The sequence below is a fragment of the Trichechus manatus genome, unplaced genomic scaffold (genome assembly GCF_000243295.1).
Source record: "Trichechus manatus latirostris isolate Lorelei unplaced genomic scaffold, TriManLat1.0 scaffold00108, whole genome shotgun sequence".
Taxonomy (NCBI): domain Eukaryota; kingdom Metazoa; phylum Chordata; class Mammalia; order Sirenia; family Trichechidae; genus Trichechus; species Trichechus manatus.
This window is the reverse complement of record NW_004444044.1, coordinates 6,488,304-6,514,804: the sequence shown is the minus strand read 5'-3', so window position 1 is coordinate 6,514,804 and position 26,501 is coordinate 6,488,304. Positions and strand designations below refer to the sequence as shown.

General features: G+C 36.6%; 1 protein-coding gene across 1 annotated transcript in view; it reads right to left on the bottom strand.

The window, feature by feature from the left end:
- The window catches only part of TMPRSS11D (transmembrane serine protease 11D), a 58,297-nt gene that overhangs the window by 22,573 nt on the left and 9,223 nt on the right, over positions 1–26,501 (bottom strand). The window contains exons 2-4 of the mRNA XM_023737819.1: positions 14,376–14,513; positions 12,081–12,199; positions 3,150–3,217 (exon numbers count right to left, since the gene is read on the bottom strand). Of these exons, the coding sequence (XP_023593587.1) occupies positions 3,150–3,217; positions 12,081–12,199; positions 14,376–14,513 (325 nt within the window). The remainder of the gene's footprint in view (positions 1–3,149; positions 3,218–12,080; positions 12,200–14,375; positions 14,514–26,501) is intronic.

Below are 26,501 nucleotides of genomic sequence, written 5' to 3'. Positions count from 1 at the left end.
GGGGTTCCTCCAGTCTCAGTCAGATCATTAAGTCTGGTCTTCTTACTGGAATTTGAGTTCTGCACCCTACCTTTCTCCTGCTCCATCCGGGACTTTCTGTTGTGTTCCCTGTCAGGGCAGTCATTGGTGGTAGCTGGGCACCATCTAGTTCTTCTGGTCTCAGGCTGATGAAGTCTCTGGTTTATGTGGCCTTTTCTGTCTCTTGGGCTACTACTTTCCTTGTGTCTTTGGTGTTCTTCATTCTCCTTTACTCCAGGTGGTTGGGACCAATCGAAGCAACTTAGATGGCCGCTTGCAAGCTTTTAAGACCCTAGATGCTACTCACCACAGTAGGATGTAGAACATTTTCTTAATAAGCTTTGTTATGCCAATTGACCTAGACGCCCCCTGAAAGCATGGTCCCCAAACCCCTACCCCTGTACTCTGTCCCTCAAAGTGTTTGATTGTATTCAGGAAACTTCTTAGCTTTGGTTTAGTTCAGTTGTCCTAACTTCCCCTGTAGTGTGTGCTGTCCTTCCCTTCACCTAAGATAATTCTTATCTACTATCTAGTTAGTAAATAATCCTCACACTCCCTCCCCACCCTCGTAACCATCAAAGAATGTTTTCTTCTGTGTTTAAACCTTTTCTTCAGTTCTTATAATAGTGGTCTTATAGAATATTTGTCCTTCTGTGACTGACTAAATACACTCAGCATAATGATGGGAGGCTTTTTTGATTGATAACCTTTGGGGCTTATACATACCACTTGTTGTTTTAGGAGAACTCATTTTTTCAGATCATGCTAAATCTAAAAATAAATGCTTTCAGTGTCAGGAATGGCATTGCTTAAAAAGCTAATGGCAGGATAAGCATTTGAGGTAGTTTTTATTGACATATTCGTTAGTTTTTATTCATTGTGGAAATGTATACTTGACTAAAACCACATGTGACTATGGAAACCACTTTTGTAGTTCAGGATAGATAGATTTTTTTGTGTATTTAGCTATATTGTATTAAATTGTTATTGCACTTAGCTTAAAAGAAGGATTGAAATTATATTTAAAGGGATCACCAAATGTTACTATTTGTGAAACTGAATGTTTTGTGCACCCATTGCAAACATTATCTATAAATCAGTACTTGGGAAAATTCTACTTTCTTAACTTGTTGATGCAAGGACTAAAATATGACAAATTAAACAGAAAAAAAAGTAAAAACTAGCTACAAAGGAACATTTTGACTGATAGACTTCTTAAAAGTAATAATGGAAACCAATATACAATTTTATCTTCAAAGTATTGAGAGAAAAGAGCTATAAACTTAGGATTTTATATCCATACTAATCTATAATATGATAATGAAGCTAAATTAAGAATGGTTTTCAGACCAAAATTTTAAAAGAGACAGTTTATCACTCTTGTACTCTTGTGAAAGAATTTCTGAAGGAAATACTTCATTAAATAGAATTCAGATTGAGGGAGTCAGATACAAGAAGAAAAAAGGAACAAAGGAAGTGATAAACTAAAAAAGGCATTGACGGCATAGGAAATAATTACACTGACTAATCTGGAGGCATTAAAAATAATGTGGAACTAAAACATCATTAATAATAGCATGAACAAGAGATTAAAGTTGTAAGTGATTTGGAAGAAAGGTAGAGGGTTAACCCAACTCTCCTTGTTAAAATTTTAAAGATAATCCCTAAGATAAGAGAGAGAGAATGTATAACTTCTGAACTATTGGGAGAAAAAGAGCAAATGAAGAAAACTCAATCATCCAAAAGAAGGCAAGTTAGTAGGAGAAAGAAGCATAGAAAAAGCAAGATAAAGAGCATGAAAGTAGATGGAAGATATAAACCCAAATAGTCATTAAAATAAGTGTAAATTGACCAAACTTGCCAGTTAAAGGGCAAAACAGTTAGAATGCATTAAAAAGTATAACCCAGTTGTCTACTGGCTTTTGGAGAAATATCTAACATATAAGGACACATAAATGTTGAAACTAAAAGGGTAAATAAAGATTCATTGAATAAGTAACTACGAGAAAGCCAGTGTTGCCATACTAATATTAGATATAAGAGATTTTAAGATTAAAAACATTAGTTCGGGATAAAGAGGATTAATACCTTGATAAAAGAAACAATTCCGAGGAAGATATAACAGTTCTAAACATAGGCACCTAGTTATATGTCCTCAAAATATATTGAACAAGGAGAAACAGACTAATCCATAGTGGTAGATTTTAGTTGAATAACAATTATTAAGCTTAATCGGTAGGAATGACATTGATCCTTTAGAAACAGACTCTCAGACATATGTAAACAATGTATTACAGAAGTGGTATCACAAATCTGAAGGAAATGACATCTATAGAAAAAAGATTAAATTAGATATCTACCTCATACCATGCACAGACATAAAACCTACATGTGAATTTTCATGAGAAAAATGTGGGAGAATGTCTTTATATACTTGGGGAGGAAAGATTTCTTAAATAAGATATTTTGCAACTAATGTTCCACAACAAAAGATACAAAGTATAAAGATATGCTACAGATAGCAAGAATATATTTGCAGCTCATAAATTGGACAAGTGCTTGGTACCCAAGTAATTACAGAACTCTTACAAATCAACAAGAAAAAGACTAATAAACAATAGAAAAAATGGAAAAGATATGAATATGCAATTCAAAGAAGAGGGATCCTTGATGAACAGTAAATATATGAATAGATGCTCAAACAGTGCTAAGTATTTTAAACCTATTCATTTATGTGATCTTCATAACAACTCTATTAAAGAGGCACTGCTATTATTACTCGTTTTACAGTGGAAGAAACTGAGGCACAAAGATGTTAAGTAACTTGACACTGGTCACACAGCTAATGAGAATTGGCCCTGAAATTTGAATTTAGGCATTTTGGCTCTAGAGCCAGTACTTTTTATCTCAATAAATATAAAACTACGTTTCACACCTACTGTATTGGTGAGAATTAAAGTCTATCTATACCATAAATAGATCATATGTAGCATTATTTTTTAAGTTGCCTAGGATACTGTTTTCATAATACTACAACAAACTGTGTGAAGTTCATTATTCGTGCTGTGAACAAAAGTCAATGGGCCATATTGCATCTATGCTTATATATTTTTTGATATAATTCCACTCACCTGAGTTTGACAACATGAGCTCTGATGAACTGATTGCTTAAATTTGATTCTTTGAATGCTTTACTAATCTGTAGAAAGGAAAAAAAAAATCTCTCTGTCATTACAGTTCTTTCTCTCCTCCCTTCCAATCTTGCAACATGAGACTGATGGTAAATGAGGAATAGAGAGGCTTGGGTTTTCAGTTCGGTTCAATTCCTTCATAGTTACATATGGGATTTATTTAGGCAGGTTATGTAACCTTTCAATGCAGTGCCTATTTCTTCATCTGTCACACTAAGATAATACCAGTCAGGATGCTTCTTTGCTAGACGTCATCCTAAACACTTCAAATATTTTACTCAGTGAGAGCCATGTTATGTGACTTGGTAGCTGTTCCTAAGGGGTTTGGGGCAGGAGCTAAGCCATCACTAGGTGAATCCACTGATACAACTCAAATTTTGTGATCCCCCCTCAATGATGGGCTTTTAGATGAATGAAACCAGATTAAAATGGTATTAAATATCTTCTAAGAAATATACCACTGACTGGCATTGCTTCACATGGTAAAATGGCTCCTCTAATCAGAAGTAGGAGTGGTGCCACTTCTGACATTGTCTTACTTTTCATTTACTGGTTCATTATTGTGCTTGCATGTTAGTATTATCTTCAAATTGCAGGCTTGTTTTTTTTTTTTTTTCCCCCAGGATTCTTCTTAGTCTGTTTGCTGACTTGGGGAGGTTCATTTTACTTTTAGAACTAAGCAATATGATCTTTAAATCCACTGGTAAACTGCACATCATTGAAATACATTGAGAATAAGTGAAAGTGCGCTGAAGCTCTAGTCAGTCCTACCGTGTTATTCTCCTCCTTCTCTTCCCTCAGGGTGTCTCCATGCACATGCCACGTGACAACTGACATAAAAACTAAACACGGATGCCAGTGCCAATCCATTTGTTAAATAGTAATGAAGCTAAATTTCTTTTCTTCTTTTCCTTCTCTTTCTTTTCCCTTCCTCTTTCTGTCTCTCTCTCCCTCCCTCCATCCCTTCCTTTCTTTTTTTCTTTCTCCCCCAGAGGAAGACACATGTAGAGTGACATTTGAGAATTTTCTTCCATCACTCCAGTGGATTGTTAGTCCTTCTTGGGATGCACAACCCCATTTTGGAGATCATTTTACTCTACCATACAGTATTGCAGACACGTGTTGCAATATTACCTCTGACACTAATGGGGAATTTTAATGGTTCAGCTAATCACAGGTATTAATCCTGATGGAAGTCTTTCACTTTATTTGGAAAGACCCAGTCAATGAGAATGTACTCATAGTTTTGATACGTGTACTTTGCAAACAGGTGTTTTCATGATTTCTAAATGGCTTCCCTCATTCACTCATTCAACAACAGCTTTTGAGCACTTTTTGTGTGACACATGCTTTCTGCCAGGTATTAGTATACAATGGTGAGTGAAAGCAGACTTAGTCCCTGTCATCATGGAAGTTACATCTAAGGGAGAAAGACAGGGACTAATCCAATAATCACCCACATTTAAATAAAATTATAACTGTGATAAGTGCAACAGTATAGTAGAAGGATTTGATCCAATCAGGGCAGCTTTTCAGAGTAAGTATTTATTGAGCTGTGAGCTTCAGGAAGAACTGGAGTTAGTTGGGTAAGAGGAAAGAAAGAGCCTTACAGATGGACAGAGCAGTACATGCAAATTCCTGCAGTGGGAAGGAGCATGTTGAATGAACGAAAGAAGGCCAGTGCAACCGTAGCATGGAGACCAAGGAGGCTAGGGTGGTAGGAAAGCTAGAACATGTGGGTCTTGTCAGTGTGTGAAACATTTGGTCTTTATTGTAAATAATGGGAATCCACTGAAGTGTTTTAAACAAAGGTAGCATAATCAGGTTTGCAATTTGAGAACAACCTCTCTTGCTACATGAGAATAATCAATTTTAGGAAAAAAATGGTGCAAATGGACAAGTTAATTATGGTGCTATTTTAGTATTTCAAAGCAGAGGTGATTCTTTGGGTGGACATGGTGACAGCGTATATAGAGAGGAATGAATTTGAGGGAAATATAGGGAAAATCTACAGGGATTGGTGATGGATTGGATGTTTGGAGTGATAGAGAGCAGTATGTCAAGGATGAATTCTAGGTTTCTGATTTGGATAGAACAAAAGGTGTTGTCATTAATGTAAGTAGGAATTACTAGAAGAAGGCTAGGATGGTGGGGAGGGGAATCTTGAGTTTGATTTTGGGCCATAATGTATTTGAGATGTTTTTGAAATAGCCAAGTAGAAATATCAAGCTGGCAATGGATGAACAGGTCTAAAGTACAGTGAGTCATTGGTGATAGGTGGTGGTTAAAGTAATGAGCATGAATGAGGTCATTTAGAGAGAATATAGTGTGAGAAGAGAGGAGGGTGTAGGACTTGTGGAATTTCAACCTTTAATGGCCGGGCAGAGGAGAATGTGCCTGTAAAGAGCACAGAAAAGAAGTGACCAGAGAGGCAGGGAGGGTAAGAAAAATAGGTGAATGGGTGCCATGGATATCTCACATCATAATCACAAAGTTATACACTTTTTGAGTTCTATTCCAATGATTTGATTTTACTGATGAAAAAATAGAGGACCAAGGAAGAGAAGTGAATTGCTTAATATAATAGAAGACTCTGGAACTAAGACCCCTGTCTTCATAGGCCTCTTCTGATCTTTCAGTATCATCACTTTGTCTGTGTGACAAGGATAACAATGATACTCTCGTTACCATGGGGAAATGGTATGACCCTTGGACTTGGAGTCTGGAGACTGATTTGAATTCTGGTTTTACTACTTTCTGGTTGAATGGCCTTTGACATGTTTCATAATCTCACTGCCTGTACTTACTGGTCTGTATATATGATCCATTAATTCATTTGACTGTTGTGAGATAAAGATAAAGATTACATAATAAAGTAAAAGTGCTTTGTAAACTATAAAGTGCTGCATTAGAGTATTTTGTCTTAAATGTTCAAAGTATTTTCATAGAAAGATAAATATGTGAGATTAACTAGGGAAATCATAATTAAAAGAACTTAAAGGGAAATCTTTGTCTACCAAATGTTTAAATATAAAGCCAAAGTACTCTAAATAGTCTGGTGATAGTGCAGGCAAAGATTAATCAGTGAGAGAGTAAAGTACAGAAAAAAAGACATGAAGGATTTCAGCATATGATAAAGGTGGCATGACAAATAAGTCAATTGCACTATTTAACACACTGTATTGGGACCTCCACCTAGCTATTTTTTTGGGAAAAAAAATGGCTCTCTACCTTACTACAAAATAAATTCTGGATGAATCAAAGATAAACTTATAAAAATAGAAATAACAATAGTACAAAAAGAAAATGTAAATTAACATTATTAAAGAATATATGGTATGGGAAAAGCTATTCTAAACCTGGCATGAAAGTGAGATATCATAAGAATGGATTGATAATTTTGACTATATGAAAAATTAAGCCTTCTATTGGGCATGAAAAAACAAAACACGTTTTAAACAAGAATGAAAGTCAAGCCACATATTAGGAAAATATGTACAACATAAATGACAGACAAATGTTAATATTTCTATCAATCAAAATTTTTTTTTCTATTTCATATAAAAACGAAAAATATTTCAATAGGAAAATGGGCAAAGTTATGACCAGGCAATTCACAAATGAAGTTACAAAAATGACCTATAAGTGTACTGAGAGAGATTAAATCTCACTAGTGATCAAAGAAATGCAAATCAAAATAATAATGAGCTATCATTTCTCACCTCTTGGATGTGAAACAATTAAAAAGATTTACAAATACCTAGTGTTTTTAATAAGGAGCCCTGATGGCGCAATGTTTAAGCACTTGGCTGCTAACCGAAAAGGTTGTCAGTTCCAACCCACCAGTCGCTCTGTGGGAGAAAAGACCTGGAAATCTGCTCCCATAAAAATTACAGCTTAGGAAACCCTATGGGACAATTCTACCCTGTCCTATAGGGTCTGTATGAGCTGGAATCAACTTGATGGTACACAACAGTGTTGCTAATAATGGGGAAATAAGCATATAATACTTTTATATACTGCAGATGGGAATGTAAATTGGGGCACTTATGGAGTGCAATTTGGAAAGTAAAATAAAATTTAAAATGCATAAACCTCCGTACTGATATAAACAACTGATTGAATAAATAAATACTTGGGAAGAATAGACAAAAAGATGAATTTTAAATAATTTATGTAGACATTCTGCCCTCAAGTGTGGTCACACATAGTACAGTCTGAAAAGGGGGGAGGAGAGTAACTTTCCAGTGTAAAAGCCTGATACCTGATAAACACTACCTCAGCCAGGTGACCAAGGTCAACATCAACAGTAATAAGTCATGTTGAGTGTATGTACCCTTGATATTATGTAATGAAAATGACACTTATCCTCTGTTGTCTTTCTTCCCCAAACCCATAACTCCAGTCTAATCATGAGAAAACATCAGAAAAATATATGTGAATGTTCTATAAAATAATTGGCCTGTATACTTCAAAACTGTCAAGGTTATAAAAAACAAGGAAAATCTGGTAAACTGTCGCAACCTAGAGGAGTCTAAGAAGACATGACTACTAAATTAATGTGGTATTATGAATGGGGTCCTGGAACAGCATGAAGACATTAGGCAAAAACTAAAGAAATCTGAATATTGTATAGAATTTAGTAAATAACAGTGTATCAGTATTGATTCATTAACTATAACAAGTGTATCATAGTAATGTAAGATGTTAATAGTAGGGAGAACTTTCTGTAGTGTCTTTGCAACTTTTCTGTAAATCTAAAATCATTCTAAAATTAAAAAGAAAACTTCACTAAAATACAGGAAAATTTTTAAAAAACTCTCTAAACTAGTTGTCATCAAGTCAGTTCTGCCTCAGGGCAACCTCACGTGTGTCAGAGTAGAACTGTGCTCCATGGTCTTTTTTCTTTTTATTATTGTGGTAAAAATAGAGATAAAATGTTTGCCAATTCAACAATTTTTACATGTATAATTCACGGACGTTGATCACATTCTTCATGTTGTGCAACCATTATTACTATCCTTTTCTGAATTAGTCCACCATCCATAGGGTTTTTAGTGGGTTGGTTTTTCAGAAGTAGATTGCTAGCCGTTTCATTGCAAAGTGTCTCTGAGTGGATTCGAACCTCTAAGCTTTCAGTTACCAGCCAAGCATATTAACAGTTCGTACCACCCAGGGACTCCAAAAACTCTCCAGAGAGAAATAAAAAAATGCGTAGACCTTGTATATGGTAATTGTACTTATGAGAATATATCCCAAGGAGATAATCACCCAAGTGTGCAAAGATGCATGAGCAAGGATAGTCATCAGAATGTTAAATACAGAAAAACTGGAAACAAATTAAACTTCTGCAGATATAGAGGACTGGTTAAATAAAATATTATACATCTGTTTACTGTAATGTTCAGTTATTTAAAATGATGTTTCTAAATTTGTTAATATTTTAATATTTGCATGACATTTTTAAGAAAAAAGCAGATAATATCATATAGTTTAATTCCATTGACAGAAAATTGTGTGTGTGTGTGTTGTGCATGTTTGATGTATGTACTTTGCATAGGAAGTATCTAAAAGAAGTTCATCAAAATGTTAATAGTGGATATATTACATTGGGGTTTTGTGTATTTTTTTTTCTTCTCTACATTTTCTTGAATTCCTGAATTTTCTGTTTGTGGATTATCTTTATAATAAGAGATAATATAAAACTACTTTGATTTTGATAAAAATGTCTATACATACATTATAACTGAATTTGCAGAACAGTTTTGAGAATAATTTAAAAATAATAAGCTTGAATATGTAATTTTATTGTCATTTTCTAAGATTTATCAAATACCTTCCAAAAGTGCTGGTGGTACTTTTCAAAATAAATTTATCTAGTTCATGTCTTTTCATATTGCTAAATATTGTTATGCTTTATTGTAATTCCTCTCCAAATTAGCTTTTTGCAATTTTACGTAGGCACCATTAAGGATGAGCTGACCTAACATATCTGATCTATTCTAACAGGAACTGAGTGGTCTCATTAGGGTGGAGGACATCTCCTGCGTTTTGCTATAACAACAAATAGCTGGGTATTAATTCCTCAGAATGAAGCTGGAATTCATCTCAATACACACCCTTTTGGTTTGCTTTCCTTTACTAGGACTCCTGGTGGCACAGTGGTTAAGAGCTACAGCTGCTAACCAAAAGATCAACTTTGCTATCCTTTATTAAGCTGGGTGCATGCCTGAAATATTACAAGATGTTTTGGTGTGGGTGTGAGGACCACCTTATGAATAACTGTGTGCTCAGACTGGCCTCCTGATGGTGTGTATCTCTAGCTGCTTCTTTAGAAAAGTTGGGGGTGTCCATTGGTTTGAACACCAACCAATGACATCTCACAGTACAAGTCATGTAACTAAATATTCCTGTGTGTTTCTAAGAACAGATTGGGAGCAGAATGTAGTGAGTAGGGCAAAAAAGATTGCTTGGTAAGCCTTTGATGGAAGTTTTGTGTGAATTTCCACATTTTCTGGACTATTCCCTAATTAAGACTCTTTACCTCTTGGCTTTTTTTCTGGACCACTGTAGTGAGTTTCTAAGGTCCCTGGGTGGCACAAGCATTTTTTACTTAGCTATTAACCTAAAGGTTGGTGGTTTGAACCCACCCAGTGGCACCTAGAATAAAGGCCTAGCAGTCTACTTTCCTAAAAATTATAGCCAACTTGATTGAGCAGTTCTACTGTGTAACACATGGCATTGCCATGAGTTAGAATTGACTCAAAAGCAACAGGTTTGGTTTTTAGTTTGATAATGAGCTTCTAACTAGTCTTACTGTGTGCAGGCTCTTCTCTTTCTAATCTAATTTAGATAACTGAACATGAATCTGTCAGAGCCTGGTTACATCATGTTATGTACGTGTTCAGGACTTACTACCTACAAAATAAAGTCCAAAATTGTTAACCAAGCACATTCCTACTTCTGTGTCTTGGCTCATGCTTTGGCCATTTTATGTCCTGTTCATCCAAACTTGTATAACTCTGGTACTCTCATGCTATATCCCCACTATGTATCTTGCATCACAAGTATTTTTAAACTTATTTAATCTTCCATGATAGACTAGGTCTATGAAGGCAGGATCTACATCTGCTCTATTTTTGTATGTCCACAATATTTGGCAGAGTTAGCGCTCGATAAATATTTATTGAGAGAACAGGAGACTGCCACTTTTAACACTTTAATCTTATGCTCCCCAATGTTAACCCTACTTCTGCCTCCTATCCTAGCTTTACTTCCCAAGTCATTTCTAATTCAGCTGTCTATTCTGATTTATCATTAAATATTTAAATCATACACCTAACTTCCCTTGCTATAATTCCATGCTGGTAAGTCTTCTGGTAACTTGACTTCCAGTGAAGCTTGCTTCTAGGGAAAAGTGTTAGACAAGCTGATGATTCAGTCCCTCAACAGTGATAGCTCTCGTTATGATTAACTTACTGGTTCTCAAAGTGTGGTCCTTGGATCAGTAGCATCAGCATTACCTGGGAACTTGGTTTACAAATGCAAATTCTTGGGTCTTCCCAGACCTCTGAATCAGAAACTCTCAGGGGGAGTTCCAGCAGTCTTTGTTTTCTCAAGCCTGCCAGGTGACTCTGCTACATGCTAAAGTATGAAAACCACTGGAATAATTTATACTCTTAGGACTGTCTTTAAAAAGGTTAGGGTGAGTGAGCAATCCTGAGACTAGTCAACTCTGTCCCTGCAGGCCAGACACTGCTCTGTGGTGACATATGAATGCTGAGGGTCCACATGTGAGGTTTCCTGGCAGACAGTCAGTAAAAAAAAAACAAAAAAACAAACCATTGCCATCCATTCCAACTGATGGTGACCCTATAGGACAGGGTAAAACTGCCCCATAGAGTTTCCAAGGAGTACCTGGTGGATTTGAACTGCTAACCTTTTGGTTAGCAGACATAGCTCTTAACCACTATGCCACCAGGGCTTCCAGATAGTCAGTGGACCTCTACAAATGAGAGACCAAGCTTGCTTTGAATACCGTGAAACCTATGAGAACCGGAACTTTGACTGGACTGCCTTGTTTTTCTGGGTCTTGAAAGTTTTCTGCCTTTGACTGGGTGCAGTCCTACCACTTTTCTATTGTTCTCTATTAGTGGAAAATATTTGAGTTTTCCTTCTCTGACATGTTTCTGTCTTACACAGTTTCCGGCTTTCACAGGTTTTACTATATTTCCATTCAAACTTCTATGTCTATCATTGAGCCAAAGTATGGTATTGTCCAAACTATGTCATTATTAACATGGAAAACATATCTTTTAACACCTGCTGTCTTGTGTATTTGATTAGATAAGAAAATAGGAAAGAAGGCCAAATGAAAAGGATTTTAAAAGGCTATCTCGAGGGTAGCAATAATAAATGGTTATCTTGCACAGGCAATAGACTGCAACTATTTAAAATCGTAATCAAATAAAATGCATATTTATTCATGACCCTTCTAAAACCTTTTCACTCATGACTTAAGAAAATGTGAATGAGAACAGGTATACTAATAAATTATCTTCTAAAAACACAGAGAAACACATCTTTCATCACTTGTTGTTGGGTGCCACCAAGTCGATTCCGACTCATAGCAACCCTATAGGACAGAGTAGAATTGCCCCATAGGGTTTCCAAGGAGCGGCTGGTAGATTTGAAACTGCTGACCTTTTGGTTAGCAGCCTGAGCTCTTAATCACTTCACCACCACGGCTCCTTTCATCACTAAAGGGAGGAAAAATGCAAAGCATGTTGCATTTGCAAATGTATGAAAAATATTAGGTTCAATATATTCATTTTATAATGGAATAAAGAGCAATGACAGATATTAACTTACCATAGATTCAATTCTTCCACTCAAAGTCCGGTATTCCTGTGTACCTGGTGAATGTAACTGATCACTATATTCAGCATTTAAGATTTGAAAGCTGCTGCGGTAAAAGTAAGGTTTTTCATCTGTAAAAGAAAAAAAGAGGCAAAATCAGCCTCACGTTACAAAAAGTTCACTACTTATATTACTTGGGATTACGGAGGCAATATTACATAATTTAATAAATTTACTTTCCTTAAAAGAAAGAAAATGCTATATTTAATATAAATGTAATTATAAAATTACTATTTTTCTTTCAGTTTTTAAAGAAGATTGGCAAAAGCTAGAGTTGTTAAAGATGTATTAAAGTCAGAATAGCATCATTATTTGAGAAATTAAAATTGTTCAGTAATAGTTTTTATTCCACTATATTTTAGGGAGATTTGTGGTGGCATATTTATTCAAAAAACATTAATGAATGTGTATTATATTCTATTATTACTTTATCATTAATGAAGAACCCAAAGTAATTATAAATAGTTTTTAAAAATATTTCAAATAATATTCTTTACAGAGGAATTAGTGATTTGTCATTAGTCTTTCCTGGACTAAGCTAGAAAATAAGTCTCCCGACAGGGTATCTATTCTGATTGTTGAATGTGAATTTTTTCCATCAAAACAGGTCTTCCAAAGGACAAAGTCAGCTATGTAAAGGAGATAGAGTCCCTAAAACACACCTCATACATCTCAGAAACATTGTGAACAAGGCCATAACTAAATAAAATCTGTCTCAGGGAAAATCCGTGTTTGCTTTTGATCATTTGTAAACAGAATGTGTGCAGAGAAATACCTAGATCGAGAGGAAAAAGCTGGGGATCCTGGGAGAAGGGTTGTCCTTTGTAGCAGAAGATGGATAAGTCTTTCTTGGGTCACAGTGGTCACTGGGATACAATTTACAGAGCACTTACTAAGGTTCCTACTCTTATGTTTAAGTATGAGAATACAGTGTCATTAAGAGTGATAATTCATTTATTTAATCTGAAACTTGATGTCGCTTTTCCCTACTTTCTGGAATTCACCTTAGAGAGAGTTGACTCCAGGTAATTTTGTAAAAAAAAAAAAAAATAGTCAAAACACAAATTAGCCACAGATTTTTGGTAATAACTGGTTGAAATGATTATTCACAGTTACTGCCTTTTCTAATATTGGTAATTTTATTGTACCTTTGGGAATTTTTCAGCCTTTGCATGGTTAAGTATTTTTGCCCATTAAAAAATATTTTTACAATATTTTCTAAAACTCAAATTCTTTTATGGTCAATTTTGTTTACTCTTCAATGTTTATGATTTGTAAAAGGTGGAAAGAGCCTAAAGGTACAACAATAGGAGATAAAATAAATTAGGTTTTCTTTGTCTCTCAATTTCTCTCTCCTCCTCTTCCTTTTCCTCTCCCTCTTCCTCCTCTCCTCCTCCCTCTATTCCTTCACACTCACATACACACACACACACAAAAAAAAAAAATTTAAATGATTTAGCTAAAATATATCCGAAATAAAAATAATCTCACTGTGTATTTTAAAGAAAAGAAGCAGATTTTAACATGCATGATATTACGTAGTAAAATGTGACACATTTTATATATCCACATTAGAGCACTTGAAAAGGTATTCACCAAGGTATTTAGGAAGACTATGAATGAGCAGGGTATGCATATTCTTTATGTCATTTTTTATTATCTATGCTCCCTAATATTTTGGTGATATAATAATAAAAACTTAAATAATAAAAGAATAGAATTTTTTTAAAAGTTTATGTTTATTCCCTCTGTTCTTAACCGCAGAGTCATCTCTGGACCATCATTCCTATTCTACTTGTAAGACTGTATTTTCAGGAGACAAGACATGAATTGAACGATCCTTAGATATGTCCAGCTTTTAGGTGTTGAAACTTAACGGTTCTTTTTAATATTTCACTTTTATGATTTTATCAGGTTATTAAATGAAGAAGGAAATCATGGCAGTAATGAGAAACAAGATGGACAAATTCAAGCAACAGAAAAGTGTCAAGAGATTTTGTTTTCTTTGGCTAGGATAATCATTCCCTGAGTAATAATGTTTGGTAAACTATAAAGACTAAAGAAGAGAAAAAAATACTGATTATGGGAAAATACAAATGTAAACATATATTTAGGGAAGAAGTATAAGACATAATCATGTTACATTAAGAAACACAAGTGGCAAAAAGAGAGAGAGAATGCTGAACTTTTCATCTGAAAGTGTATTTAGTTGTCTAATCTGAAGAGCAATAATTTTCTGGTACTTACCAAAAGCTAAAAAGTGAACAAGTAGACCTATGGTCACTGCTAGAATCAACACCACTGCTACGACAACAAAACCGACGACACATGGATTCAGGTATCTTGAAGTTGATGGCACCCGTGCTGGCCTTAGAACAAGGGAAAAAGATCAGAGGTCACCCATTTTACCCATAGAAGCCATCATTTAGCGCTCATGATCATCTTCTGCCTTTCTAAACCTCTTAGATTGCACATGACTCTATTTATAGGAAACTGAGTAATTCTTCATTGGAGTATAGTCCTGGAAGTGAGCCTGAACTGAACAAGATTCTCTTTAATGGTTTTTCTTTTAAAAAATTTTCACCTCAAAAATGTTGACATTTAGGTAGTTTGATAGACGAATAAGGCAATGTGACCTATGGTTTACAATTGTTTTCCCTTTTTCTGCTAATTGATGAAATTCTCAAGAATAACTAATTGGTATCTATTTTACTATGTCTTCTTCTAGGACTCTATATTGGGCACTATTTTAGTAACCTCCTTTACCTGGGCACTTTCCCTAGGGATGAACAGAAGAGAGATTTTGGGGTGGAGGAGAGAAAAGAAGCCGGGATGGGGATGGGAGGGTCAGAACAGTAGCATTCCTCATTGCAATGTTCTTCATATTATTAAAAATAGAGATGTGCCAGAGCTGGTGGGAATGCAAAAATGGTACAGCTGCTGTGGAAAACAGTTTGGCAGTTCCTCAAAAAGGTAAAAATAGTGCTACCATCCCAAACCCACTGCTATCGAGTTGATTCTAACTCATAGTGACTCTATAGTGTTTCCAAGGCTGTATCTCTATGGAAGCAGGACTGCCACATCTTTCTCCCGTGGAGTAGCTGGTATCTTCAAACTGCTGACCTTTCAGTTTGCAGTTGATTGCTTTAACCACTGGTCAACCAGGGCTTCTTAGAGCTACCATATGACCCAGCAATTCCACCCTTAGGTATATCCTCACGAGATTTGAAAGCAGTGACGCAAACAGAAACACGTACACTGATGTTCATTGCAACACTATTCATAATAGCCAAAAAGTAGAAACAACCCAAATGTCCATCAACAGATGAATGGATAAACAGAATGTGGTATATAGTAGAATGGAGTACTACTCTCCTATAAAGAGAACTAAAGTCCTGATACATGCTACAACATGAAAGTATATTTAGATGTCTAGTACAAAGAGCAATAATTTTAAAACTTGAAAACATAGTGCTCAGTGAAATAGGCCAATCACAAAAGAAAAAAATATTGTATGATCTCACTAATGTGAAATAACTGGAAAAGGCAAATGTCTAGAGATTAGAGTTTAGTAGCATTTGCCAGGAGAGGGAAGGAGGGGAAAAGGGAGGAGTCATTGTTTAGGTAGCACTGAGTTTGAGGTTTTCTTTATGGGGTAGAAAATTTGGCAACGGGTATTGGTGGTGGTTGCACAACATGATTTACGTAATTAGTCTCACTGAACTGTACATGTGAAAAATGTCAAAATAGCAAATGTTGTGTTATCTATATTTTTATGACAATAAAAAAAAATGAGGATGTGGGAAAAGACAGACAGAGCTGGAATCCAGGAGAGTAGCAAACACCTGACATGAATTAGAACTGCACCAAGAACAGAGGATTTATATTATTTATCATTTTTTCCCCTGAATCAATCTGTTGCCATGTAAAGCAATGGGTTTATGCTCACACAGTATCTGGTATTATGTCAGGCATATTGACCAGGACCTATCTCATTCACTGCCGCCCTCTTCCAACCACACACACTCACACTGGGGTGGTCCCCAGAAGAATTGTGTATGAATTTCTGTTCTACCCCTTGTTTGCTTAGAGATCACATTGCAATTTATCTGTGACTTTCTTCATCTGAAAAATGGGAATAACAATATCTGCCTCACAGGGCTATTTTGAAGGTCAAATGAGTATGAAGTATACAGTTCTAGTTAAACAGGTAATTCACTAGGCTGTGAACCCCTTGAGGGTAAAGCAGGTGATCATGCTTGTGTTTCTAAAACTTTGTAGATGCCTGGCACATGTAGATGTTTTGTAAGTATTTATAATATTTATAAAATTTGTTGCGTGCATTAACTCCTGAACATGGTTCATATTTAAAAGCCGAGCTGAAAAGCAGTTACATTTAGCCAGACTATAGCCTGATTTTCATTTTTTTTTTCCCAGCATTTTAGTATTTTTGTGAAGGAACTGTTCTGAGTGTTAGTGGTTCCCAGACTTCTTGGTTTAACAGCAGAGTTGCCCAGTGTTATTTGGCCTTTACCCAACTTACATACCTATAAAAGGGCACCTCCCAGTGTAGTGTACCACTACTATAGTTGTATGCTGCGGCTCTAGGACCAGTACAATTTCAGAAGCTTACTCGAGGCTGATATAGATTTGACAACTTTCAGTTTTGTTGGATAAACATTTTACAAATTATGAAAATTAACCCTGCTCAAACATTATAATTTAATAAAAGAAATAAGATATAAAAATACATAAAAGTAGGAAGGACATAATCTCAGAATAAAAAAAAATAGATGAATAATATAGCTTTATGATGTCTTTACTATGTTGCCCTTATTTGTTCACTTTGCTTTATTAGTGAAAATAGACTCACTGACAATGTTCCAGAGAACCACTGCCGTCATAATTTTTGAGTTGGAGAAAATTGGCACTTTGACATTTGATAACTTTTTGGCCTCAGTTTCCTCATTTGTTAAATGGAAATGATGGCACCTACCTCATGGGGTTGTTGTGCCAATTACATGCACCCACGAATGTACAGTGTTTGGCATTTGTGAGTTCTGTAAATGTTAGTGGCTGCTGAACAGTGGAAGAACCAAAAAAAAAAAAAAAAAAAGGCAGAGACAGAGGCACGGGTAAACTCCAAAGCCTAAATAAGTCTCAAACTGATTAATCCTCCCCTCAACCACCAAGGATGAATTGTATTTTCAGAAATGAATTGATGTGTCAAAATTTATGTTACAGAGTGAGAAGTACTGAAAAACATGGATTAAATTGGGGCCAGAATTTCCCAAACCAAAAACCAAAGTCTAGAGTAAGCATATGTATTGGCTTGGATGACCCTCCCATGGGAACAACTTTAGAGCCATCTCCTGCTTTCAGTTCATGGAAGACATCTTAAACTCAAAGCCTGAAAAGCACCATGAGATGTATGACTCAATAAACAAAGGGCCTGGAGCCCGAATTACCTTAATCTCTCAAGCCACAATTAATTGCATAAAAATGGGTTGTTCCACCCTGTAGAAACAGCCGCAGAAATATCTGCTGTCTTGTTATTAGTGCAGCTTGTAGTTGAACCTCTGTATGTTGCTGATTATAAAGTTTATACCAACGCAAACTAAATTAAATTGTCCACAATATTTACCTTGCAGACTATTAGAAAAAATATGTTTGCAAATAGTGTCTGAAATTTGACTAACAGTGCAATGAATGGAATTCTGTGCAAGAAAATACTTTGCTTTTAAGAAGAGATCCTAATCAATTTAATTTTTAGTGCTTGCAAAACAAATATTCCATTCTCACACATTTAACCAGCTCCCTCCCCACCCCTTTCTCTATTTCTCTGACTTGGAAAAATTACACGAATGTTGGAAAACTTATCTCTCTATACTTTTAGTGTGTGAGCCTGTGTGTCAGGCCTTGTACTTTATTGTTGCCTGTCCTCACAATAACATCATATAGTAGGTATTATGATTCCCATTTTGAAGATAGGGAAACTGAGGTTTAAAGAGTCAATAATTCCTGATTACTGAGGAAGCAGTGGAGCTGGATACTGAACCCAGATTTATCTTAATCAAAGCACATGCACTTCCTCTCATATTCACTTCTTCCCTGAATACATTGCCTAACACTACAGGGGACAGGAAAACTTTGGGACTCCTGTCTCTCCTGACCTCAGTTGGGGGAACAAAAGGAATCGATATTTGTCGAATGCTTATTAAATGTCAAGAACTTTGCCTTACACACTGTAAGTGTGCAATAAAATGATTATTTTTAATTTGAAAGTATGCCCTACATTAATATGTCAGATTTACATAGGAATACTAATTAATCTCTGTCATTGATACATATTGCTGCAAAAGACCCCTTTAAAATCTTAAAAAGCAAAGATGTCACTTTGATGACTAAGGTGCACCTGATCCAAGCCATGCCATTTTTAATAGCCTCATATACACTCGAAAGCTGGACAAAAAAGAAGGAAAACCGAAGAATTGATGCATTTGAATTATGGTTGATGAAGAATATTGAAATACCATTGGTTGCCAGAAGAACAAGGAAATCTGTCTTGGAAGAAATACAGCCAGAATGCTCCTTGGAAGTGAGGATGGCGAGACTTCATCTGATATACTTTGGACATCCACCACTCCTCTGTCAGTTTGTCATATTGTGGTGGCTTGCTTGTTGCTGTGATGCTGGAAACTATGTCACTGGTATTGCAAATACCAGTAGGGACACCCACAGTGGACAGGATTCTGTGGAGCTTCCAGACTAAGACAGATTAGGAAGAAGGACCTGGCAGCCTATTTCTGAAAAAATTGGCCAGTGAAAACTTTATGACTAACAGCAGAATGGTGTCTGATATAGTACCAAAAGATGAGCCCCTCACGTTGGAAGGCACTCAAAATATGACTGGGGAAGAGCTGCCTCCTCAAAACAGAGTCGACCTTAATGAAGTGAATGGAGTAAAGCTTTCGGTACCTTCATTTGCTAATGTGACACGACTCAAAATGAAAAGAAATAGCTGTAAACATCCAGTAGTAACAGAACATGAATGTACAAAGTATGAATCTAGGAAAACTGGAAGTTGTCAAAAATGAAACGGAATGCTTGAAGATCAATATCCTAGGCATTATTGAGCTGAAATGGACTGGTATTGGCCATTTTGAATTGGACAGTCATAAAATCTTACTATGCTGGGAATGACCAATTGAAGAGGAACAGCATCACATTCATTGTCAAAAAGAACATTTCAAGATCTATGCAGAAGTACAGCACTGTCAGTGATAGGATAATATTCATATGCCTATAAGGATGACCAGTTAATACAACTATTATTCAAATTTACGCACCAACCACTAATGCCAAAGATGAAGAAATTGAAGATTTTTACCAACTTCTGCAGTATGAAATTGATCAAACATGTAACAGAGGTGCATTGATAATTAGTGGTGACTGGAATTTGAAAGCTGGAAACAAAGAAGGATAATTAGTTGGACAGTATGGCCTTGCTGATGGAAATACTGTCGGAGATCGCATGATAAAATTTGGCAAGACCAATGACCTATTCATAGGAAACGCCTTTTTTCAACAACATAAATGATGACTATGCACATGCACCTCACCAGATGGGATACACAGGAATCAAATCTACTACATCTGTGGAAAGAGACAATGGAAAAGTTCAATATCATCAGTCAAACAAGGCCAGGAGCTGACTGTGGAACAGACCATCAATTGCTCATATGCAAGTTCAAGCTGAAGTTTAAGAAAATTAAAACAAGTCTACGAGGCCAAAGTAAAACCTTGAGTATATCCCACCTGAATTTAGAGACCATCTCGCGAATGGATTTGTTGCATTGAACACTAATGATGAAAGACCAGACAAGTTGTGGGGTGACATCAAGGACATCATACATGAAAAAAGCAAAATGTCATTAAAAAGACAGAAAGAAAGAAAAGAGCAAAATGAATGTCAGAAGAGACACTAAAACTTACTGTTCAATGTAGAGCATCTAAAGCAAATGGAAGAATTGATGAAGTAAAAGAGCTAAACAGAAGATTTCAAAGGGCGGCTAGAGAAGACAAAGTAAAGTACTATAATGAAATGGGCAAAAACCTAAAGTTAAAAAACCAAAAGGGAATAACATGCTCAGCATTTCTCAAGCTGAAAGAACTGAAGAAAAAATTCAAGCATCGAGTTGCAATATTGAAGAATTCTGTGGGCAAAATATTGAATGATGCAAGAAGCATCAAAAGAAGATGGAAGGAATACACAGAGTCACTGTACCAAAAAGAATTGGTTGAAGTTCAACTATATCAGGAGGTATCACGAGGGGCAGATTATACAACAGGCAAGGTAAGCATGGTGCTTAGCTTGCTTACCAGATCATATGTAGTGAACAATTTCACATTTTTTCACCACATCAAAGATTCTGCTTCTAGGTATGTTGCTTGCCCAACCCCACAGCACCTTTCTGCAGATTAAAAGCCTCTTTTCAAATTTACAGTCCCCAATAGGGAGGGATTACTCAGTGAGCAAAGTCAGCATGGGCTTATTTGTGTTTACTTCCAGATCTGTAATGAACAATTTCACATCAAAGATGTGGTGAAACCCATTTGAAATTGTTCACTACAGATTAGGAAGTAAGCACAAGTAAGCCCATGCTTACCTGGTTTACTGGGTAATCTGTCCCTGGGTTACATATGATCAAGAACTTAATGGTATTGAAGAAAGAAGTCCAAGCTGCCCTGAAGGCATTGTCAAGAAACAATGCTGCAGGAATTGATGGAATACCAAATGAGATATTTCAGCAAACAGATGCGATGCTGAAAGTGCTGACTCATCTATGCCAAGAAATTTGGAAGACAGCTACCTGGCCAACCAACTGGAGGAAATCCATATTTGTGCTCACTCCAAAGAAAGGTAATCCAACACAATTTGGAAAAATTGAATAATATCATTAATATCACAGGCAATTAAAGATTTTCCTGAAGATAGTTCAAAACAATTGCAGCAGTGCATTGACAGGGAGCTAGCAGAAATTCAAGCCAAATTCAGAAGAAGATGTGGAAAAGGGGATATCACTGCTGATGTCAGATGGATCTTAGCTGAAAGCAGAGAATACCAGAGAGATGTTTACCTGTGTTTTATTGACTATGCAAAGGCATCGACTGTGTGGATCATAACAAATGATGGATAACATTGCAAAGAATGGGAATTTCAGAACACTTAATTTTGCTCATGAGGAGCCTGTACTTAGACCAAGAGGCAGTCGTTCAAACAGAACAGGAGCATACTGCATAGTTTAAAATCAGGAAAGGTATGTGTCAGTGGTGTCCTTTCACCATGCTTATTCAGTCTGTATGCTGAGCAAATAATCTGAGAAGCTGGTCTATATGAAGAAGAATGAGGCATCAGGATTGATGGAAGACTAATGAACAACCTGCAATATGCAGATGACACAACCTTGCTTGCTGAAAGTGAAGAGGCCTTGAAACACTTACTGATGAAGATCAAAGACCACAGCCTTCAGTATGGATTACACCTCAACATAAAGAAAGCAAAAATCCTCACAACTGGACCAATAAGCAACATCATGATAATCGGAAAAAAGGTTCAAGTTGTCAAGGATTTCATTTTGCTTGGATTCACAATCAACGCCCATGGAAGCAGCAGTCAGGAAATAAAATGACCTATTGCATTGGGCAAATCTGCTGCAAAAAGACCTCTTTAATGTATTAAAAAGCAAAGTTGTCACCTTGAAGAGTAAGGTGTGCCTGACCCAAGCCGTATTATTTTCAATTACCTCGTACGCATGTGAAAGCTAGACAATGAATAAGGAACAGAGAAGAAGAATTGATGCCTTTGAATTATGGTGTTGGCAAAGAATATTGAATATACCATGGGCTTCCAGAAGAATGAACAAGTCTGTCTTGGAGGAAGTACAGCCAGAATGCTGCTTAGAAGCAAGGATGGCGAGACTTCGTCTTAGGTACAATGGACATGTTATTAGGAAGGACCAGTCTCTGGAGAAGGGCATCATGCTTGGTGAAGTAGAGGGTTTCAGTGAAAAAGGTGAAGACCCTCAAGGAGATGGATTGACACAGTGGCTGCAACAATGGGCTCAAACATAGCAACAATTGTAAGGATGGCACAGGACTGAGCGATGTTTTGTTGTGTTATACATGGGGTTACTATGAGTCGGAACCAGCTTGATGGCACCTAACAACAGCAACAACAACATTGACACATAGTTACACCCAATATATGTCTGACCGTGGATTAGTAGAGCTGTGTGGCAATAAATTTCAATTATCTGCAAGAATGATGAAAATCTGTGACAAAGTAATTAAACTTCAGATACACGCAGTACGCTTATACAGGACTTTTAGACAATTTTTTGTCCATTTAAATAAGATTGTAAGTATGATAGTAACAAAGATTTGGTCCATAGTGCTCCTGTCTTGGTATGCATCCTTCCTGGATGATCCCATCCTTTGCAATGGTTTCAGGAAACTCTCAATATTATATTTGCTAAGATAGATATTCAACCGAGACCTCTCTCTTTGAGTGCCACATTATTTCCAATCAGCCATTGAACATCTTCTGGATGCTTTACCCATAGAACCTGTTGCCATTGAGTTGATTCTGACTCATAGCGACCCGATAGGACAGAGTAGAACTTCCCCGTAGGGTTTCCAAGGAGCAGCTGGTGGATTCGAACTGCTGACCCTTTGGTTAGAAGCCAAACACTTAACCACTGTGCCACCAAGATGCTTTGTAACCACCTTCAGTATAACAATTCATAACTGAACTCGCTATCTTTTTCCTTGGCCTGCTCTCATCCTCACTATTTCTAATATTGGTTGATTGTCACTACCATCGACCTGGTACCCCAAGTTAGAGACCTGGGAGTTAACTGTAGCTGCTGTCTCTTGGTCACTTCCCACATTCAATAGGTCACCAAACAGTGCTTATCCTACTGCCTAAATATTTCTCTCTATTCCCTCTATTTATGTCTTAATTCTGGCTATCATCATCTTACTTGTATTTCGTGCAATGCCTCTTAACTGGTCTCCCTGCTTCCGTTAACTAATTAATTAATTCAAGAGACATTTGGTGAGTGTCTGTAATCTCCTCAGGCTGGGAATACAGTAGTGAACAGAAACAGACAAATAGGCCAGCCCTAATTTTGGAAGGAGACAGAAAATAAGTATGAAAAATAAGTAAAATAAGGGGAAAACTTGGGAGGTGGGAAAGGGAGTGTGTATGGGGTGCTGAAATTTTAGATAGAGTGGCCAGAAAAGTTCTTGCTGAAAAAATGACATTTAAGTAAAGATCAGATGAGTGAGCAAGCCATACAGATAGCAGGGGAAGAAGGGTCTAGGCAGCGGGAACAGCATTGCAGAGGCCCTGAAGCAGGTAGATTTGAGGACCAGCAAGGGGGCCAGCTTAACTGAAGTAGAGTAACCAAATGGGGATGGCATTAGGGGGAGATAATGTCAAAGAGATAAGGTGTGTAGATTCGGGGTGGAGACAGATCATTTGAAGCTTTGCATGTAAGGACTTCGGTCTTTTTTCTGAATGACAAAGTTTTTGAGGGTTTTGAGCAAAGGAGTGACAGATCTGTTTCTTTAATGGGATCATTCTGGGTGCTGCGTGGAGAGTAGTGAGTCTTGGATGGGAGTGGGAGACCACTTAGGAAGTCATTGCAATAATCTAGGTGAGACATGATGGTGACTTAGACAAGGGTGGTAGCAGTGGAGGTGGTAAAAAGTGGTCAGAGTCTGGATATATTTTGCATTTAGAGCCTAGAGGATTTGCTGATGATTCATTTGTGAGGTATGAGAAAAAGAGGAGTCTAGATTGAATTAAAGACTTCTTGCTTCTTTTCAATTAACCCTTTGAAATCCTTCCAAATTTTTTAAAAATGTAAGTCCTAGGGTCTTATATCATCCTTTCTCCTGCTTCATTTGAAATTTATCTATAGCTTGTCAGAACTCTCAGAATGGCATCCAGACCTTCCATGTGACATTTAAGGCCCATCATGGTCACCTCTGCAGCTTCATCTGCCACATCCTCACCTTCCCATCTAACTCTAGCCAAACCAAATGTTACAATCACTATTGTGTGTTATTTCCTTTTGCCTGGAAAACTTCTTCATACCTTGGCTTCCTGGCTAATTCCCATTTTATCCTTAAGATAATTCATATGCCATTTTCCTCCAGATAGTTCTCTCCTTCTGCCCTAGTTTCCCCTCATCTGATCCCATAATTCTTGGTGGATTCTTCTATTATAGTCCTTATCGCTTTGTGTAAAATCAGTGATTGTCTTGCTTGCTTCTACCTGTAGGCTGTTAGCTCATGAAAGATAGAGATGCATCTTGTTTGTCAGTATATGCCCTGTCTCTAGCACAATACTCATTACAGAGTCCACATCAGGCATTATGTATAGAGAAACTGATGAATAATTATCAAAGAAGGATTTAAAAATAAGTTTACTGTAGTTGGAGTCACTTTATATAGAAGTGTACACCATGAATTCTTATTTTGAATATTGACAAATAAAAATATAGATTGGAGAATAATCAGTATCATCTAGTGAGTTTACACATACCTGGCACTGTGCTGAGTTTTTCTGCATACATCATCATCTCATTTAATCCTGCTAACAACCTTAGTTTACAGATGAGGAAACAGAGGCTTAGAGATTAAGTTACTCAGTGAGTGACAGAGCTTGAATGTGAATCCCGGTCTGTCAAACTCAAACTGCAAATGCCCAGATGGGAGGAGATTTTCTGCTTATTATCACATAGTTACTATTAATTTCTATTGTACTCACAATTTAATTGTTGATGTGAAGAAATGAAATATTCAAAAACATTTTTATAGACCATACATATAAATACATGTGTTTGAATATCATATGTATGTCTGGTAACAAATACGTGTATTTGAATAGCTATATTTATATATTAGATTTATGGACAATATAAGAATGGTTCCAAAGTAAAGAGATATACTATATTTTAGCAAGAGTGACTCTCATTAACTCTAGAAGGCTACCACTAGGTAGGTAGTCGAGACTATCCAGTTCAACGGTTTAATATTTTTCAAATTAAGAAAAACTTTCTTCAAACAAAATCTCCTTTGGAAGATCAGTAAGTAAAACATAAAAATGGAGTAGCTGCCCTGTTTGAAATGGGGGTGGGGGAAAAGAACCCCCTTTCCAGATTTCAAGGAAATCACTGCTGTAGCCCAACACTTTTAATTTTGGGGTCTTGATTAACTTAGATAAACCGTGAAAGGAAATAGAGATGCAGAATTATTCGGAATTGCACAACTGGATGGTGGCAGAACCGTAGTCCTGAGGTTTCTTGAATTTATTACATTCATTTTATTAAACCATGTTACATTCTGAAAATTCTGGATTAATGTGTGAGATGAGAGCCCTATCCTTGAATTCCACAACATTGTGTGTGTGTGTGTGTGTGTGTGTGTGTGTGTGTGTGTCTTTGGAATGCGCTGTATGACCTTCAAGTCAGTGATCAACCTTCCAATGTATTTTTATCTTGGCTAACATTTAAATAAGTTTATATTCTTTGAGGATATAAATAACTTTGAAATTATTTACTTTGAAGATACTCAGGCTGAACAAGTGGTAAGGGACTGGAGCTAGCCTATATAATGCTTTTGTGAGAATTAGGAAAAGGCAATTCCTCTGGGTAGATAGTTATAAAAGGGTGCTTCTCTGGCTGCATACAACTCCATTCTTGGTCAGATAACTTGGCTGTGGGATGTAGGTTCGATGTCAGCTCGCAGTCTTCCCATGGGCCATTCACCTTTGTGCACTGCACAAACTGTACAACTGTATATAACTGCCCTGAAAGTATGTGTCAAAATTCTGGAATCTGCTACTTGTACAGAAAGCCAAACTAGGATTAAAATTCTTTTCATAAAATTTGTAAATTGATAGAGACAAGTGACTAATATGTATATATATATATGATATATATGTGTACAGGCAGTAGTTGAGGAAAAGGTAGTTGATTATGGTTCATGAGAACTTGCTGCCAATGAGACTTAGAATTTATGCTCAATTCCTTCATGGGCTAGTTCACTTTTTGTATTCCTAGGAACCAGGCCACACCCTGGAACATAGGCTTTGCTTAAGAGATCTTTTTCACAGAGCGAACCCTATCAGAGGGTATACCCACACTAGTACCAATCCTGAGAAAATAATCTGAGAATGAGGCATCAGGATTGGAGGAAGACTCATTAACAACCTGCGTTATGCAGATGACACAACCTTGCTTGCTGAAAGTGAAGAGGACTTGAAGCACTTACTGATGAAGATCAAAGACCACAGCCTTC